Source organism: Tachyglossus aculeatus, chromosome 18 (genome assembly GCF_015852505.1).
Source record: "Tachyglossus aculeatus isolate mTacAcu1 chromosome 18, mTacAcu1.pri, whole genome shotgun sequence".
In the NCBI taxonomy this organism is placed as follows: Eukaryota; Metazoa; Chordata; class Mammalia; order Monotremata; family Tachyglossidae; genus Tachyglossus; species Tachyglossus aculeatus.
The window spans coordinates 3,332,998-3,352,993 of record NC_052083.1 but is presented as its reverse complement, the minus strand read 5'-3'; the positions used below and the strand labels follow the sequence as shown (position 1 = coordinate 3,352,993).

The window sequence follows — 19,996 nt, the reverse complement described above, 5'->3', positions numbered from 1 at the left end:
CAATGAATGGGCTGTGTGACTGCCCTCTCCTAGCTGGTTCTCACCCACATAAAGTCATCCTCATTTTCGGAAGGAATGGAGGTTTCAGAATATTTTCTGCCTCTGTTTAAAACCGGTTGACTACTGTACTGTTCACCTGGGTAGAACACATTCACACACACACACGTTCTCTCTCTCTCTCTCTCGCTCCTCAGAGGGGTGGAAGGATGTTGTGAAGGAGCAGACCTGTATTCCATGGAAAAGATGGAACTTTTGCGAGCGAAATTCTGGCCAGTGTATATGTGGATCCATGTATCCATAGAAAAGGTATCCTACTGCTCACAGCAGGATTCACACTTGAGTTGTTCTTGCAGCAGCAGTGATGGGTTGCACTGAACCAGCCAAATCCCTCACCCCAGAACCTATCTGTGCCTTCACCTCTTCCTGTGCTAAAATCAGGAGAGGCCTCGTACATGGGGTTGGGCATCTTCTTTGATGGCTGATGAAAAATTCAGTGACAGTCGGCAAAGATGAAACATAAAAGACCAAACAATAGCAGGGAGAAAATGAAAAATAAGACTCCCAGGATGCTTACTTAAAGGCCAAGAACTCACAACAGACATTTCTCCTCTGCTTTCTTCACAGTCAGAGACATTTATTTAGCTCTTAGTATGTGCAGAGCACTGTACGAAACACTTGGGAGAGCACAATATAACATAGTTGGCAGAGACATTCCCTGCCCACCAAGAGCTTACAGTCTAGAAGGGAAGGCAGACATTACTATAAAGAAATAACTTAGAATATATAATATATAGATATATACCTAAGGTTGAGGGTGTGGCAGTGGCTTAGCGGGAAGAGCAAGGGTTTGGAAATCACAGGCCATGGGTTTTAATCCCAGCCCCGCTGCTTGTCTGCTGTGTGATTTAGGGCAAGTCACTTAACTTCTCTATGCCTCAGTGAGCTCATCTGTAAAATGGGGAATAAGACTGTGAGCCCCACGTGGGACAACCTGATTACCTTGTATCTATCTCAGTGCGTAGAACAGTGCTTGGCACATAGTAAGCGCTTAACAAATACCATAATTATTATTATTATCATCAAATGCCTAAAGGTCACAGATACAGTGTGTAAACATCACAGAAGGGAGAGGGAACTGGGGAAAAGAGGGCTTAATTGGGGAAGGCCTCTTGGAGGAGATGTGACCTTAAAAATGCTTTGAAGGTGGTGAGAGTGGTGCTTTGGCTTATATGGAGGGGGCGGGAGTTCCAGGCCAGGGGGAGGATGTGAGAAAGGGGTCGGCAGGGAGATAGACAAGATTGGGGCACAGTGAATAAGCTGGCGCCAGAGGAGCTAAGTACGCGGGCTCGGCTGTAGAAGAAAATCAGTGAGGTGAGATAGGAAAGGGCGAGCTCTGCATACAGTAAGCGCTCAATAAATACGATTGAATGAATGAATGATCAAATGCTTTAATGCCAATGGTAAGGCGTTTCTGTTTGATGCGGAGGTGGTTGGGCAACCATCAGAAGTTCTTGAAGAGTGGGGAGACAGAACCGAATATGAGGTTGCTGCTGCTTCCTGAATCGTGACGGTAAACTCATTATGGGCAGGGAATATGACTGCTAATTCTGTTGTTTTGTACTCTCCCAAGTACTCAGTATGGTGCACTTGCTATAGTAAGCGCTCAGTAGATACCTTTGATTGATGAATTTCTGGTGGCACCATTGGAAGGGTCCTCCTTGGGCCGATGTTTGAAATGAGCCTCATTACGGTTTGGGAGAAATTCCCCTCCTTTACCTATTGGCACTTTCTCGGTTCAGGCAAACCATACCAGATTAATCACAACAAAAGGGAGCTGGGAGCTTATGCGGCAGTTAGAACGGAGGCAGAGCCTTTCAAAGCGATCCACTCCTCCGTTCCGTCCTGAAAGTCTATCTGGTGATATCCCTTCCTCAGCGGTGCCCCAGAATCAGCTTGAAGAAATTTCTGTGCCTCACAAGAGATCCTTGCAATCGAGAGAGCCCTCTTCTTTTGTCTTCATCTGAGTGATGGTTGCCCTGGCAACCCGGCATCCTATTTCCGTGAGCGAGCGAGGAGCCCGAATGTCTTTGCATTGGAGCCCGAATGTCTTTGCATTGGAGCCCGAATGTCTTTGCATTTTGTCTGCGATCCTTCTGTCAGGGTAAAGGTCCCACGGGACGGTGAACGCTTCTGTAGGCCTGGCTGTTGGGCCGTGGACCGCTAAGCCTCAGCGGTTACAAGCGGTGGTGGCAGGAGAGATATTTTGCCCATTTAAAATGACAATTCCCAGAGGAGCAAGCAATGAATAACTTAGGAGACCACACAAGAAAAGAGAGCCCTCCTCCTATCACTGTGGCAGTTTATTAGCATTTCAGGCTCAGGTTGTTCAAGGGAGATAATTGTAATTTCATGGCTGCCCAAGCATTTAGACCCTGGTTGTTGAGGGGACTGTAGCTTTTTCTTGGTACTTGTTAAGCGCTTAACTATGTGCTGCACTAAGGGCTGGGGTAGATTCAAGATGATCAGGTTGAACATCGTCCTTGTGCCACATGGGGCTCACAGTCTAAACAGGAGGGTGTAGGATTGAATCCCCATTTTACACGAAAGCAAACTGAGGCACAGAAAAGCGATTTGGTCATGGTCATATAGCAGGCCAGTGGTGGAGTTGTTAGAACCCAGGTCCTCCGACTCCTGGGCCTGGACACTTTCAACTAGGCGACTCTGCTTCCCCAGCCTTTCTTCCTCAAGCTGAGGATCTCCTTCTTGCTTCCATAGTTACCAAGGCTGTGCGCGTCATTTACCCAAATATAGCAACGTCTGGCTCCTCCTCTAGACTGTAATCTCCTTTTGGGCAGAGACTGTGTCTAACCGCTCTGTTGCCTTTGACTTTCCCAAGTGCTTAGTATAGTACTCTGCCCGCAGTCAGTGCTCAATAAATACCAGTGATTGATTCACCCAGTGGGAGGAGGACTAGATAACACTATCATGTCAAGGGTTCGGTGTTGGCAGGGTGTCTGGCCTACTAGGGGCAACCGCTCTGGATCTTGGTTTCCTCATCTGTTGTGAGCCCCTTGTGGGACAGGAACTCTACCCAATTTCATAACCGTGAATCAACCCAAGGACAATTATTCTTATTATTATAAATCCATCAGTGGTATTTCTTGAGCACCTAGAGTGCGCAGAGCACTGTACTAAGCCCTTGGGAGAATACAGCAGAATTGGTGGCCATATTATTTGCCTACAACGAGCTTACAAATAAGAACTACAGTCAGAGAGATGGGAATGTCCGAAGGTTGCCTTGCCCTTGACTGACCCTGCCTTAATTTTTTTTGTATTCTTGCCCCTTCCTAAAAGGGCTTAAGAAGAATGAGTGAGGTGGATTTCAACCTCAGAAAAGTGGCAGTATTGGAGAGCCTCGGCGGAGACTTCTTAGGAAAGCTTTTTCGTGACAGGTGGTCAATCAATCAGTTGTATTTATTGAGCACGGGAGTGTACACTATAACAGTGGAACAGACACACTCCCTGCTCACAATACAGTTGTCCGCTTGCTTTCAGTACCCCGGTAGACAAAAGAGTCAAAAAGCAAAGCAATGATTGCCGCTAACTGGTTGGAGGGTGCAGAGGGCTTGCTGCAGTACAGCTGGACGCTTCATCAAATAATCATTTCATTGATACGCGATCATTATTAGTTCTGAACATATTCCCTCTAGTGAAGCAGTTCAGCCTGCCCGTTCTCTGCCCTGATTCCTCTATGGTGTTGCATAACAAATGGCTAAGGAAGTGGGAACCATTCAGCCTTTCACAGTGCCCTCCTTTTGGGGCCGCTTAACTGGGTATTCATGTATTCATTAACTAGTTTATCAAGGAGAGGTATTCTTAGGCCGGAAGAAGCGGGGAATTGTATCCTGGATAGCACATTTTAATTGATGAAAAACCTGAATTCCGTGTCTCTTCCCTCCTCCCCCGCCTGACATTCACACTTGTCAGCATTGGCGGCTGTGGGATCTTTTTGTCGGCTGAACCCGTGTTTTGCCGAATGCAGAGTAGTAGGGTCCCCGTAAGGTGTTGAGGGGGCGTCGTGCTAGTGAGCGGAAGTTGCCGTTACTTGCCTCGGTGGTGGCATCACCCAAATCAGCAGCCAAGGAAGCAGGATGTTGGCTTTGAAATGAGTCAACGCAACATGTTGAGGAGCTCTCCCCGTAGAGAAGCACAGCATGGCAGAGTGGATAGAGCATGGGCCTGGAAGTTAGAAGGTCATGGGTTCTAATCCTACCCCTGCCATCCGTCTGCTGTGTGACCTTGGGTGAGTCACTTCCCTTCTCTGTATTTGTTACCTCATCTGTAAAACGGGGATTGAGACCGAGAGCCCCTTATGGGCCCGGGACTGTGTCCAACCCAATTTGCTTGTACCCATCCCCGCTCTTAGTACAGTGCCTGGCACACAGTAAGTGCTTAACAAATGCCACAACTATTACTTTATTATTATTATTATTACATGGCTAGCCCTCCTAAATTCCCACTTCCTCTACCAAGCCCTCCTTAATTAATACCCACAACGCCAAAAAGCACAGGGCAGCTTTTCAGAGGATGTTTACCGCCTGCCCTCTCTGGAGGCCAGCTGTTTGGCTTTTAGATGCCCACCGAACTATGAAATGGGAACAGCCCGTAAATGAGGAGACCGAGGGATGGAACGATGCCACTAGAGAGGCCGATCACCACTGTCCGGATCGAATAACGGCGTGATCGGGGCCCATTGCAGCTTGGGGATTTAGGCGGGAAAAGCTTATTTTCTGGTTGGAAAGGGGCACTGGCGCTCTCACTTTGCAACCACTTTGCCTATTTTGTGGGCTTTAAAGTGTAACCGCACTCCTGTGCCTGTTACCATGGCACCCGGCCATTCATACATACAGTGTTCGTAATTTTAAGCTGCACTTTTACAGTAATTGTGGCATTTAGCTAATGAAGATCTCCACCTGGATTTCATTGTACCTAAAATCTTGGAGGGGGTATGGTTATGAAGGCTCTTTTGTGAAGGATGTCAAGAACAACTGAGATTTCTCTGTAGGAGGAATCATAAGGGAAATTTCACATCAGTGCCTGAAAGGTGAATGAGTATAGGATTTTACTCTTCTTTCCAGTGAGCTTTGTCTCTCAGAAGTGGAAGAGCTCTTGAATGGCATCTGGTCTAATAATAATAATAAGTATGGTACTTGTTAAGCGCTTACTGTGTGCCAAGCACTGTTCTAAGCGCTAAAGCAGATATAAATTCATCTGGTTGAACAGTCGCTGTCTCACATGGGGCTTGCACTCTTAATCCCCATTTTACAGATGAGGTCACTGAGGCCCAGAGAAGGGACTCACCCAGGGTCACCCAGCAGACACGTGGCTGTCTGCCTGTTTGCCTCCAAGCAGGACCTTTCCTTCATCCCACGAGCTCTTGAACGGCATCTGGTCTAATAATAAAAATAATAAGTGTGGTACTTGTTAAGCGCTTACTGTGTGCCAAGCACTGTTCTAAGCGCTAAGGCAGATATAAATTCATCTGGTTGAACACAGTCGCTGTCTCACATGGGGCTCGCACTCTTAGTCCCCATTTTACAGATGAGGTCACTGAGGCCCAGAGAAGGGACTCACCCAGGGTCACCCAGCAGACACGTGGCTGTCTGCCTGTTTGCCTCCAAGCAGGACCTTTCCTTCATCCCACGAGCTCTTGAACGGCATCTGGTCTAATAATAAAAATAATAAGTATGGTACTTGTTAAGCGCTTACTGTGTGCCAAGCACTGTTCTAAGCGCTAAGGCAGATATAAATTCATCTGGTTGAACACAGTCGCTGTCTCACATGGGGCTCGCACTCTTAATCCCCATTTTACAGATGAGGTCACTGAGGCCCAGAGAAGGGACTCACCCAGGGTCACACAGCAGACACGTGGCTGTCTGCCTGTTTGCCTCCAAGCAGGACCTTCCCTTCATCCCACACAGAAGCCTGCCTGTCCTCACTTAAAATGACTGTAGTGATTCCAGAACCTCCTATTTTAGTGCCTTGAATAATTTACATATTATCACTCTATTTATTTATTTATTTATTTATTTTACTTGTACATTTCTATCCTATTTATTTTATTTTGTTGGTATGTTTGGTTCTGTTCTCTGTCTCCCCCTTTTAGACTGTGAGCCCACTGTTGGGTAGGGACTGTCTCTATGTGTTGCCAATTTGTACTTCCCAAGCGCTTAGTACAGTGCTCTGCACATAGTAAGCGCTCAATAAATGCGATTGATTGATTGATTGATTTACAGTGTTCCTGATGCTTGATCTAGCTCCGTGTTCAGTTACAGATTGCTTGGCAGTCAGTTGTTTCTTGATTTTCCCCCACTGGCGTGTAGATCCAGAGGGGGTCCTGGGATTTGGGAGATCTGGCGTGGCTAATACGATCAAATGCGACTAGGAGAACCCTGCCACAATATGTGCTGGTGAAGATTGCCCCCTGCTGCTATGGTGCATTTGAAATCCACGGTGCCTGATGCTCTTTTCCCTTTTTTCCTTTCCGTGCCATGGTTTTCTCAAAGTCTCTGCGCTAAATAGAGGTCCCATTTCCGATTGCTTCATAATAACCATAATCATCATCATCATGGTATTTGTTAAGCGCTTACCGTGTGCCAAGCACCGTTCTAAGCGCTGGGGTAGATACAAGGCAATCAGGTTGTCCCACGTGGGGCTCACAGTCTTAATCCCCATTTTACAGATGAGGTCACTGAGGCACATCATCATCATCATCATCAATCGTATTTATTGAGCGCTTACTATGTGCAGAGCACTGTACTAAGTGCTTGGGAAGTACAAATTGGCAACATATAGAGACAGTCCCTACCCAACAGTGGGCTCACAGTCTAAAAAGGGGAGACAGAGAACAAAACCAAACATACTAACAAAATAAAACAAATAGAATAGATATGTACAAGTAAAATAAATAAATAAATAAATAAAGTAATAAATATGTACAAACATATATACATATATACAGGTGCTGTGGGGAAGGGAAGGAGGTAAGATGTGGGGGGATGGAGAGGGGGATGAGGGGGAGAGGAAGGAAGGGGCTCAGCCTGGGAAGGCCTCCTGGAGGAGGTGAGCTCTCAGCAGGGCCTTGAAGGGAGGAAGAGAGCTAGCTTGGCGGGTGGGCAGAGGGAGGGCATTCCAGGCCCGGGGGATGAGGCACAGAGAAGTGAAGTGACTTGCCCAAAGTAGTCACACAGCTGACAAGCGACGGAGTCGGGATTAGAACCCACGACCTCTGACTCCCAAGCCCGGGCTCTTTCCGCAAAGCCACGCTGCTTCTCCAGTTGCCAGGCTGATCTCTACCTGGATTTTCCGCAGGGCTTTTCACTGTCCGTCCACCTTTTCTCCGCCGACCCAGTTTCAGCTCACTAAGGACTGTACACCGTAAGCTCGTTGTGGGCAGGGAATGTGTCTACCAACTCCGTATTGTACTCTCCCAAGTACTGGGTACAGTGCTGTGCACCCCGTAAGCACTCAATAAATATGACTGATTGATTGATTAAGGGGAAGTTGCTTGGGTATCCTCATGTGCCCTGCTGGGTGAAGGTGTGATGTAATGAACATCACTTCTAGAACCTCACTGTCTGTATTCGTGCTTTGCCATGAGGTGTGAAGATGCAGGGGTGGATAGAAGTGGTGGAACTGCTCTAGAGAGTTGACCTAGTGCAGTTGGACTGTTTACTATCAGTTTGGGCTGAATCATGATGCCACACTTTTGAACCTCGATTGGCAAGTGTCCTCACTGTGATTTTCTACCTCGTCTTCTATCTTTGCATCAGCTTGTGAGACTCTTGAGGGCAGCGATCGAATCTGTTTACTTTATTGCAAGCTCTAGACTCTAAAGCTTGTCGTGGGCAGGGAATGTTTCTGCTCACTCTGTTGTATTCTCTCCCAAACCCGCCCGTGTGCACTGAAAGGCATTCAATAAATACGATTGGTTGACTGATCCCAAGCGCTTATCACAGAGTCAATCGTAGCAATCAAAACTTTGGAAGGCCAAGTTGGGATTGTTTTAATCAGTACTACTTCATTTCCTTGGGACTTCGGAATTGATTTTTTTTTTTTCAAAATGGGGAAAACGTCCCCTAACTCTGCTGAATGACAAACCGGGGTGAATATTTTTTTATTCAATATGATTTTTCCAAATGCTGGTATGTTTCAATTCTCATTTTTTCTTTAAAAGTTCTGAGTTGGATGAGTCAGAAGGAATGTTTTTAGGGCTTGGGCCCGTCTGCAACCCATGTCTCAACCATTCCTTGTTCTGTATTTTCAGGGGGAACCAGAGAAATCGGGTCTGCCCTCACCAGGATGTGTATGAGACATCGGAGCATAGAGACCAAACTTCGGCAGTTTTCCAGGTTAGTAATCATTTCTTTCTTAGCTGAGATCATACGGATTGTTTTTAAATGGTTTAAAAAAATTCAGTATGTTTCTGGTTTCCTGTGAGCTTATTCACGTTAAACGGGGGTGGAGGAGGGGAAAAAATTCAGTGCTACTTTCCCTACAGCAGTGGAAAAAGCAACTAATATTTTCTTTCAAAGAAGGCAGTGTGGCCTGGTGGAAAGAGGTCGGGGCTAGGAGTCAGGAGTCCAGGGTTCTAGTCCCAGTTCTGTCCCTGACCTGCTGAGGAACCTTGGAGAAGTTACTTACTGCTCTGGGCCTCAGTTTTCTCCCCTGTAAAATGGGGGTGATACCCACTGTCCCTATATTTTGGTCTGAATTTTGGGTGGGACAGGAATGGTGAGTTATCTGATTGTCTTGTAACAACCAGAGAACATGGCGCAGACTAGGCATTTACCAAAAACCGTAATAAAGTACAAGTTAGCTTCCGTGAGGTCCTTGTGGATCCTTCCTGCTGATCTGTTTTAGCCCATCAGACTGTCACCGTTGGGGACTTCCAGGGGGTGGGAGAGAACACCTCTTGACTGAAGTAGTGGTCCTTGTTATCTTCCACCACTTCCTTCCCTTTAACAGCTAATCAATCAATGAGGGTCACCAGTTGGCAGCATCGGGCAATGGAAGTGATTTCTTTATTCCCCAGGGCCGCCGGCTCTTCTCCCGGACACTCAGTCATTTCAGCCAGTGGTATTTACTGAACGTCTGTTGAGTAGCGGACAGATGGCGGAGCCAAGAGTGGAACCCAGGTCCTTCTGACTCCCAGATATGTGCTCTATCCACTAGGCCAAGCTGCATCTACAGAGTTGGTAGACCCATTCCCTCCCCACCAGGAGTTTATAGTCTACAGTGTATGAAGAGTGCGAGCTGGGTTTTAAAGGGAGAAGAGAGTCGATAAGTAGGCGAGAGAGAGCTGATTGAGTGCCTTGAACCAAATTGTCAGGTGATACTCATGATGTATATGGGTAGGAAGTCCTGACCACCCATCAAATCCTTGCTGCATTATTTTAATAGAATTGAGTTGCCTGTATTTTGGCAGTGATCTGGAATCTTGATGGATTTACGTTTCTTGCTTTTTGTCTTTTATAACAAAATCAGTGCTTTAATTGACTGTTTGATAAACCCACTTCAAGAGCAGATGGAAGAATGGAAGAAAGTGGCCAATCAGCTGGACAAAGACCACGCAAAAGGTATTTAAAGAGGACATTCAGCTGTGAAAAAGATTTGAAGCCTCTCATTCCAGAGAACACCAAATCTGAGCTGCTAGATACCAAAACAGCTCAGCAAAGAGCATCCCACAGGGCTCACGTGGAAAGTAGGGAATGCCCACATATGGGTGATTCTCCATGTTTACATGTATGTTTGTGTGGGTGGGTGTTTGTACCCATATGTGTATGTATAAATAGGCTCCCACAGATATCACTTTGATATTTAAGTGCTTACTACGTACCAAGAACTGGGGCTAGATAAAATGTAATCAGTTGGACACAGTCCCTGTTCCACATGGGGCTAACCTATAGGAAAGAGTTGGTCTTTGTAATGAAGACTGGTGAAACTGATGGTGAGATTTTATATGTATGTATGTTTGTATCTAAACTCCCTCCCTCCCTGTAAACACGTAAAAAAAAATCTATTCATTGCTCTGCACACAATAAGCACTCAATAAATGCGACTGAATGAATGAATTCATTATTATTCAGTGAAGCATCTTGGCGTAGTGGAAAGAGCATAATACCATCATTATTATTATTGTTATATTCATCATCATCATCAAAAACACTATGTGCTTAGTATAGGAATAGTCCTGTTCTCTGGACCTGATTATCTCTCGGTTTACTTAAGCACTTAGTACAGTGTTTAGCTTGCAGTGCTTATTCTCTGGCCAAAGAGAGTCCCTTCTTCCTGGCTGTTAGCAGCAGTTTGTAATGAATTATGGTATTTCTTAAGTACTTACTATATGCCAAGCACTGTTCTAAGTGCTGGGGTAAATACAGGGTAATCAGGTTGTCCCACATGGGGCTCACAGCCTTCACCCCCATTTTATAGATGAGGTAACTGGAGCACAGAGAAGTGAAGTGACTTGCCCAAAGTCACACAGCTGACAAGTGGTGGAGTCGGGATTAGAACCCACGACCTCTGACTCCCAAGCTCGGGCTCTTTCCACTAAGCCACACTACGTTTGTCTTCACAAATGTACCGCTTCTTCGTTTTCTCCCGGAAGGCCTTGGGGCTGTCGAGCAGAGAGGGTCTTTAGGACTCCTGTAGTGGGGGCGAAAACGTGGGAACCCCATAATTGACAAGTTCACGTAAGTGTGGATGTGGGTGAGAGTTAGAGGTCCAGGGTACAACTCTATATCAGAGTTATCTTATTTCTTATGAGCAGCTGGGATGCCCTCGATATTGTGCAAATCTGGCTTCTGGAAGTTGCCAGCGTCCAGAGGAGGGGACCACTTTGTCATTATTTTAGTCCTGATGGTTCCTCTTGTTGGCATTCACTTGAAATCCCTCTTCGAAGCCCTTTGTGTATTCATCAGAGAAGCGTGATTTAGTCATTCAATTAAAACACCCCCAACCTCTGCCTCTCTTTCGAGCCGGCCCTCTTTAAAAAGAGAGCTCGGGAATTGAGATTGGGAGGGGGCGTCATCCACTGGGTGGGTTTTTACACTCCAGGCTGCCATTCGGTTCTGTGGTCCTAAGAGCAATGCTTTGATGGTGATTGTGATAGAATCTCAGTTGGACGCTTGGAAATGATACACGTGATTAGATGTTTTTAAATGTAAGAATTTATTTTCTTCAAGATCTTTTTTAATAAAGGAAATGCGAATCTAGGCACTAAATGTATTCGATGTTTTACCTCTCTTTAGAATATAAAAAAGCTCGTCAAGAGATAAAAAAGAAATCGTCAGATACGCTGAAACTTCAGAAGAAAGCAAAGAAAGGTAATTCTTACAATTCTAGCATTCCCGTTCTTTCAGAGGCTTTGAGCAGATAGATATTCCTTCCACTCTGCAGTTATGTAGCATAAAATGTTTAGACCATGACAAACCCATATAGCCGATGGATCGTAAGTGGTTAAACAGAAACCGACGCCTCAGCTAAAGTTCTGCAAGTGCCTAGCTAGGTTTATTAACAGGGGCCACTTAAAATAGTTCATGATTCTTATCTTTTGTTTTTCATATTCAAAACCTGACAGCATCCTGGCCTATTGTGCAAATTAATGAAACCTATAAATTTCCTGGATGCCTTAGGAAAATGCACAAAAGCCTTTATGCAAATGTTCTGTAGTAATTATAGCTGAAATTATGCCATTCTTCCCTCCATCTCTCACAGCCTATAATCTCCCAACCCCTTTATTAAATCTTGTAAGATTCATAAAACGGCTGCTGGGGGAATTTGGGAGTGGAGGCTGCCTAGCTTTCACATCAAGGCCTGGCCGTGGTGAAACGCGCTAGCTGACAACCGAGGAAGTGACCCCTTTCCCCCACAGTTTCCCAGCATCAGTCACAACCCATTTACCTCAGAGGCCAACGCTGTGTCGTATTATTTAGTGCATTTGCCAGCAAGGTAAAGCTTTAGCTCTTCTCTTGGGGGTCTTTGGTGTGAGAGCTTCCTGACTGTCGATAGTCATCTGAGGGAGTTTACGTTTAGCAGTGGCAGGAGCTGAAAGGTCCGTGTTGTCCAGATACCTGGGATTTGGTTCCGGCCTTCCTCGGGAGTAGAATCTCTCGGGATGCCTAGGATTGGTTTGAAAGTGCCCTTTGAGGCCTACTTTGATACTGGTTTTTTTTCCCACTTTGGTTGGAGAAAAACATGGTGAGACCAATCTTCCTTGAAGGCTTCTCTAAGTGGTGTCTTCCTGCCCCTCCAACCCCAGTGGGCATGCCCTTCTCCCAGCCCAGGGTGGCTTAAGTAGAGCAGAGTAGGTGGACCATTGGTAAACCTCCAAGACTTTAGCAGGAGGAAGGGAGTTTACTTTGAATTGGCCTTTTCTTTACTGATACTTGTCAAGTACTCACAGTATGCCAAGCACTGTACTAAGTGCTGGGAAAAATACCAGATAATCAGGTTGGACACATTCCCTAGACACATTCTTCTAGACTGTGAGCCCGCTGTTGGGTAGGGACCGTCTCTATATGTTGCCAACTTGTACTTACTAAGTGCTGGGAAAAATACCAGATAATCAGGTTGGACCCATTCCCTAGACACATTCTTCTAGACTGTGAGCCCGCTGTTGGGTAGGGACCGTCCCTATATGTTGCCAACTTGTACTTCCCAAGTGCTTAGTACAGTGCTGTGTACACAGTAAGCGCTCAATAAATACGAATGAATGAATGAATTCCCTGCCCAACATGGGGCTCACAGTCTAAGTAGGAGGGAGTAAGAGTTAATCCCCACTTTGTAGATGAGGTAACGGAGGCACAGAGAAGTTGTGACTCATTTTTTTCTTTTTTTATGGTATTTGTTAAGCGCTTACTATGTGCCAGGCACTGTACTAAGCGCTGGGGTAGATACAAGCTAGTCAGGTTGGACACAATCCTTGTCCCCCATGGAGCTCCCAGACTTAATCCCCATTTTGCAGATGAGGTAACTGAGTCCCAGAAGTTAAGCGAATTGTCCAAGGTCATGCAGCAGACAAATGGCAGAGCTAGGTTTAGAACCCAGGTCCTTTGATTCCCAGGCCCGTGCTTTCTCTGGCAGGCAATGCTGCTTCTCATTGGTTTTCGTAGTCCCTGAAATTCAATCATTCAATCAGTTGTATTTATTGAGCGCTTACTTTGTTCAGGGCAGTGTACTAAATGCTTGGAAAGTACAGTTCAGCAACAAACAGAGACAATCCCTACCCAGCAACGGGCTCACAGTCTAGAAGGGGGAAGAGCCATCTAAGCGCTTGGGACAGTACAATGAGCTTACAGTCTAGCGGGGTTGACAGAAATTGTTGAGGTTCCCCTATTTAAACATTTTGACCAGACTTTAAGGGAAAAGAGCCCAGTGGAAGTGGAAGGGCCAACGGGGATATTGGGTCATTTGGAGAACGTTCTGGAATAAAAAAAGGAAAAATGGGGATATCTTAAAAGAATGGTTGCCTTTGACCATGACCCCAGCAATGTGCTTTGAATGGCGATTCGTCTCTAATGTTGAATAAAATCTGCCTTCGATTCAAATCCCTTATTCTGTTTTGTCCCCTTCCTGGGTTGAGAATATTCCTCCTAAATTGGCCAAGTAGAAATAGCAGTCTATTTCTTCCAGAACTCGTGTTTTTACCCCTCTTGACGTTAAGGATTGTCACCTCCACCGATGTCTTGAATTCAGAATGTGATCCATAAATCAACTGTCCTTGATTATGGAGAAAAGGAGTCAGATAACCTCCAGGCTTGAATCCAGGCTTGAGTCCTATTACATTCTCAGTTATGAGGTATTGGGGACTAAAGAGGAAACTGAAAACTTTTTTTAAACAATTAGTTTTAGTGGGAGGTTCTTCGCTTCTATTTCAAGGTGGTGCTTTTTTTTTTAAGAACCGGATGCAAAATGTCCTAAGGAGAATATTCAGGAGCGGTTTTAATTCTGCAGGATTCTTGAAGGGTCATTCTGAATCTAGCCCCCTGACTTCGCTAGCATAGGTCCCTAGCGTAGATTTTTCTGGAAGGTTTCATTCAGGTTCTCTTTAATTCTTGAAGTTATTATTTTATGCTTGTCTTTAGGCATGTCCTGAAGAAAACTCCACTCTTCATACCTTTTTAAGGCTGTTTTTCTAAGCCTTATAGGACCTTTTTTTGAAGCGGTATATATCAGTGCCCAGAATCTGAATGAGTTAAATTGCACTCTGCACCTGAAACACGTGAGAAAGTATTCAGGCAATAGTAATAGTATTTAGTTTCCTCGCAGCGATAATATTCTTTCAGATCCTCAGTAGCTTCCCAGAGTTTTTGTTGGGCAGAAAATTTGGGTAATAATAATAATTACAGTTATTGTTAGGCAATTACTGTGTGCCAGGCACTGCACTAAGCACTGGGGAGATACAAGAAAGTCAGGTTGTATCTAGTTCCTGCCCCTTCCACGTCTAAGGCTGAGGGAGTATAATTATTGACCCTGGGCTGCCTTATAATTTAGAGAAAACTCTAGGTGGTCTTTCTCTTTTGTATTGTAGTGGCACTTGATACAATTTGTTAGCATGTTTTAGAACAATTAGAGAGTGGCCCTTTGGACACTTTTATTTGAACTCTTATAAACCTGTAAACTTGAGTCCAAAAAATGTTAAGGTTTTCTCTCAAGGATATTTGAACGAGTTTTGCATCCAGATTGGAACAGGGGAAGCCTTTGAGTCAAAGCAAACTTCCATCTCCTGTTTGCAGCTAAATTGCTACCTGTGTTCTTTCAGTGTTCCTCCTTGATTTGCCAAATGAGTGATACAGTGTTCATGAAGATTCAGACGTTTTCTGTTGAATAATTCTACAGGTTTTAGTTGAATTTGTTCCCTGATCAGAAGAAAGTATCTTGGGATACGGTCCGAGAAGAAAACGGAAATGTGGACATAGTACTGCTAGGGCTCCTCTTTTTGAATCCCATGGTGTTTAACAACCTCTCTTGAATTAGGACCTGGAAAGGCCAACTCTTTCTTCTTTCTGGCTGGCAAGGATTTGTACTCGGAATTTAAAAATTAGCCAGGGTGCAAGTCGCTTCAGCAACTTTTGAAAAGCCCAGGTACTCAAAAGCTTCTTATCATGGAAAATATCTGAGGAAGGAAATGGAAAAGGTTTGCATTCCATTCTTCAACCCTGCCACAATTAAATGATTCCTTGAAAATCTTCTAGCTGTCAGACCACAAACCTAATATCAGGAAATCACCAAAGCGGAGAATACAGGACTTGTTGCAGTATAAAATCAGTCCTGTAGTCATTCCTCTCATCCATTCTTTATCATGATGATCTTAAGTCCTTTATATGTTGAAAACCTGTACTTAGTGTGGGAGTAGATAGAAAATAATAGGACACATGGGGCTCCCAGTCTAAGCGTGAGGGAGAAAAGGAATTTAATCCCCATTTGACGGATGGGGAAACTAAAGCACAGAGAAGTTTCTTGACTTGCCCCTTGTCACACAGCAGGCAAATGGCAGAGCTGAGCAGAGCTGGGATTAGAACCCGGGTCTTCTGACTCCCAGTCCTGCCCTCTTTCCACTAGGCTGAGCTGCTTCTATCCCTTGATTTTCTATTCCTCCCAGCCCTTCCTTGACCCCAAACAGTTCCTCCCAATCTTCCCCAATTTTACCCTCAAAAACTTGAAATGGTCACACAGGAAAATTCGTTGAAGTTGGGTCATCTTAAATATGTGTGTGTGTGTGTGTGTGTGTGTGTGTGTGTGTGTGTGTGTGTGTGTGTAAGAGAGAGAGACCCACCCCATTACTGTCCCTAAATGATGGCAATCATTAAAGTGGTCCTGTTCCAATTTTTAAAATTTATTTTTAAACTCAGAAACGAGGTACTGGTGAACGTGACTTAAATGCTCTTACCCCTCTTGTTGACTACAAGTAGTTGTAAGAGCCGTAGTAGTATTTATTGAACGCCCACTAGGTGCAATGCACCATGCTAAGCACTTAGAGAACTACAATACTAAGTGCCGCACTCCCGGCTAACACTCCAGTGGGTTAAATCGTCACAGTGTGGATCTGTAGCGCCACGTTTCAGGCTGATGATTGAACAAGTGACTGACTGGTAGGTCCCCTGCAAGGCTGCCAGTTTGACTCTGTTTTATTTTCCTTTCTGTGTCAATTTTGTGTCCTGCAATTTCCCCTGCGCACCCCCCTGCCAGCTGATGCTCTGGGTAAGTTTGGGCTGCATCCCTGGTGGCTGGGAACGGTGTGGTCCTCCCGGCCGCGAGCTCTTACCGGATGCCCGGTTCCTTGCGAGCTGTCCAGCTTTCCATAGAAATATCAGTAGCCCTCGTGCTTTCCAGGAATGCAAAAACAGGGGCCTGTAGGACTATGCAAAACACCGAAGCGCTCATTATGAAAGTGTTCAAAATCGCCATAATTCAATGTTCAGCTCCAGGAGAGGAATCCGATTGGAACCTTTTCACGCTCCTCGCCCGAGGAAAGAGGAAAATGTTTCAAAAGTCCAGCTACTGAACAAAAGAATTCCTAAATTAGACGTCGTTCTTATTTTGGTGGCGGAGAATCTTAATGTTCAGATTCTAGAAACCGTTTCTGCTCTTTGAAAACCAAATTCCCAGAACTTAAGTCTTCGTCTGATAAGGATGAACGATCGGCATTTGGGTTTCCGCCAAAGTGAAAAATCGGGTCCTTAAAATCGTGCGACTCTAAATGAGCCACTGTTGTTTACGACTCTGAACGATTAGTTATTTCCTAGGTGGTGTTTACGCGTCTCATAATGTTGTTGGGGCAGTCACTGTTTTTTGTACCTAGGGGCTGCATTGCTTTCAGGCTGAACTTGACACAGATTTTTCAGACTTGGAAATGCTCAGAAATCTGCCATTGGAGAAGTGGGTTGGATTATGGCATTGGGGATCTCGATTCTCCTCTATTTTGTTAGGTCAATCAATCAATAATATTTATTAAGCTCCCCCCATTTGTGGAGCACTGTACTAGGCATTGGGGGTGGCCACAGAAGCATTAATAGATATGATTCTTGCCCTCAAGGGGTTCCCAGGCTAATGGGTAATTTGCAAGTGCCAGTAAATCACCATGCAGAAATGAAATCACTGGGTTGACTTCACATACACGGATTTGCTCTTCGGAGTGTGAGACTGAGCTGAGAGAGTGTCATGATGGATGAGAGGGCTGGATTTGATTCCACTTCAGGAACAGAATGTGGAAATTCCTGCATCTTGTGGGTCTCAGTAGTAGTATAATGATGGTATCTTTCAAGTACCTAGTACGTGCCAAGCACTGTGCTAAACACCAGGATAGATAGAAGATAATCAGTCCCTGTTCCACCTGGGGCTCATGGTCGTAGAAGTAAATGTAGCAATGGTGTTTTTTAAGCTCCTTCTAATGCAGTGCAGTGTATGGCGCACATAGGAAGCATATACGTCCCAGTTCCTGCCCACAAGGAGCTTACTCTCTGAGGAGCATTCCCAGACTAACCCGCTCTTTGCTGAGCGGGTTGGCATTTGGGAAATGGAGCCACCAGGGGATTTGGTGTGATCAGAATGGGGAAGGTAGATGGCTGCTCCAGCCCTGCTGCACATTTTGATTAGAGAAGAGAGACTGCTTCTCCCTGCTCCCCGCTCCATTAGACTAGGGAGATCCATGAGAAATAGACTTGGATGGTAGAGAAACATGAAATGCCCGGGCTGAGGCAGTTGGCCCTCATATGGCTCATTACCTATTTGAACCAGGTTCCGAGGCACCTCATTCTCCATCACTGTTGCCTTGGGATGGATATATATATATATATATATATATATATATATATATATATATATATATATTTATATTTATATTGTTACAAGAGGACATTTTGGCCTACAGGTGAGGACAACAGACCCCATTGTGGACCGAGTCACCTTGGGTCAGGGATCCTGCCTGTAGCTTCTGTCCCATCTCCCCGGTGCCCAGTACAGCATGGGCACATTGTAGTGTGCTTTGACGATGTTTCTGGTGGTGCTGATGATGGATAAGGACCTGTACAGACAGAGAGGAGGAGGAGCTTATGGAAGCCCTGGACTTTGGAGGCCCAGCTGAGCAAGAGCTGCATTGGGTCATGGCTCCGCTAAGTAGAGAAGCGTCATTTGGGGCCTAGCTCCTGCTGTTTTAACTGTAGCTCCAGTCCCTGCCTAAAAGTCTGAATCTGTCAGTCCACCCCGCTGCGTCAGCAGACAGAATGGGGTTAGGCTGAAGATAAGGTTGTAAGGTGTGCGGAAAGAAAGCAATGGATTCTTCCTGCAGAAGATAAAACCATTCCCACCCTTTGACCCCACTCCTTCCCTCGCTCGCTTTCCTCCTCTCCTCACCATTCTCTCTGGCCCCAGCCTCTCCTGATTCCCTGACAGAAACCTGATTTCCCCAAACCTAATGCCACAGCTTGTTTCCTCTGCTTTCTCTGTGCTGAGTTGCCCACTGTGGGCAGGGCAGTGGGAGACCAGAATTCAAGCCAGGGGTGTGAGAGAGAGAGAGAGATTAAGGGGATGCAGCCTGACAAGGTCTTGTCCTAGCCTCTGGGGGCTTTGTCTTGTGGAAGTCTCTCTTTTAAAGAAGACTGATGGACAGGCACCAAAAGCGTCTCCAGATCTTTCTTTACCTTTCTCTATACTCCTGGAGGGTGCACATGGCTCCCTGCTTGGGCTAAGGCTAGACAGAGGTTAGAGAGCCGAAGTAAGCAGAGTTTGATGATGATGAGTATAATCATCATCATCAATGGTATTTATTGAGTGCTTACTGTATTCAGAGCACTGTACTAAGTGCTTGGGAGAGTACAGTATAACAGAGTTGATAGACATGTTCTTTATAATAATAATAGTGGCATTTATTAAGCACTTACTATGTGCAAAGCGCTGTTCTAAGCACTTGGGAGGTTACAAGGTGATCAGGCTGTCCCATGGTGGGCTCACAGTCTTAATCCCCATTTTACAGATAAAGTGACTGAGGCCCAGAGAAGTTAACTGACTTGCCCAAAGTCACACAGCTGACACTTGGCGGAGCTGGGATTTGAACCCATGACTTCTGACTCCAAAGCCCGGGCTCTTTCCACTGAACCACACTGCTCTACCTGCAGTGAGCTTACAGTTTCGAGGGGGAGACAGACATTAATATTAAGATATAGTTTATAGATATGCACATCAAGGGCTGTGGGGTTAGTGGTGGGGCAAATAAATGTCCGGAGGTCACAGATCCAAGTGACAGAAGGGAGAGAGAGCCGGGGAAGAGGGGGCTTAATCGGGGAAGGCCTCTTGGTGAAGATGTGACCTTAATAAGGCTGTGAAGGTGACGATCTTTGATTGAACAGTAGGCCAGCATCCCAGCGAGGTAGATCTGTTGATTGGAGTTTCCCCTTCTTGGATGAATACCTGTTAGAGCATGAGCTTTCTGGGTGACATTATCAAGACAATAATAATTACTGTTGTTATTATTAGGGCCTTCATTAAGAGCTTAGCGTGTGCACAGCTCTAGGGTAGACATAAAATGACCCAGCAAGGTACAGTCTCTGTCTCACACAGGGATTACAGTCAAAGAGGGAGGGAGAGCAAGAATTTCTTTTGCCTCCCTGGGTGATATCAACAGACAGTTCTTGTTTGGAATGTTTTTTTAGAGTCCCTTCTCGGGCAAGAAGCTACCTTGCCTCCAGTCATGGGGATCTGTAGGCTGGTGGCTTTTAGAGTCCTTTGCAATAACCATTTTTCCCCACTCAAAACAAAGCCCTGGTGGTTGAGCAAAGGCCGTGAATCTGAAGCTTAGTGGCTGATGGCAGCATCGGAATGCTCTTCTTCTGCATGCCCCAGGTAGAAAAGTATGTCAACCCATCATCATCTTGGTTCATGCACTGCGATGTATAAATGCTGAGAGTCAGTCCTGTCGTCTTGAGTACCAGATTACCTT

The 19,996-nt window shown here is 45.4% G+C and overlaps 1 protein-coding gene across 8 annotated transcripts in view; it reads left to right on the top strand.

Annotated features, from left to right (window-relative positions):
- The window catches only part of MTSS1 (MTSS I-BAR domain containing 1), a 128,112-nt gene that overhangs the window by 90,999 nt on the left and 17,117 nt on the right, over positions 1-19,996 (top strand). For 4 of the 8 annotated variants that reach the window (XM_038759969.1, XM_038759968.1, XM_038759966.1 and 1 more), the window contains exons 4-7: positions 8,327-8,411; positions 9,547-9,638; positions 11,313-11,387; positions 16,252-16,263. In XM_038759969.1, coding sequence (XP_038615897.1) covers positions 8,327-8,411; positions 9,547-9,638; positions 11,313-11,387; positions 16,252-16,263 — 264 coding nt within the window. The remainder of the gene's footprint in view (positions 1-8,326; positions 8,412-9,546; positions 9,639-11,312; positions 11,388-16,251; positions 16,264-19,996) is intronic. The other 4 variants (XM_038759967.1, XM_038759963.1, XM_038759965.1 and 1 more) reach the window with 1 other exon arrangement.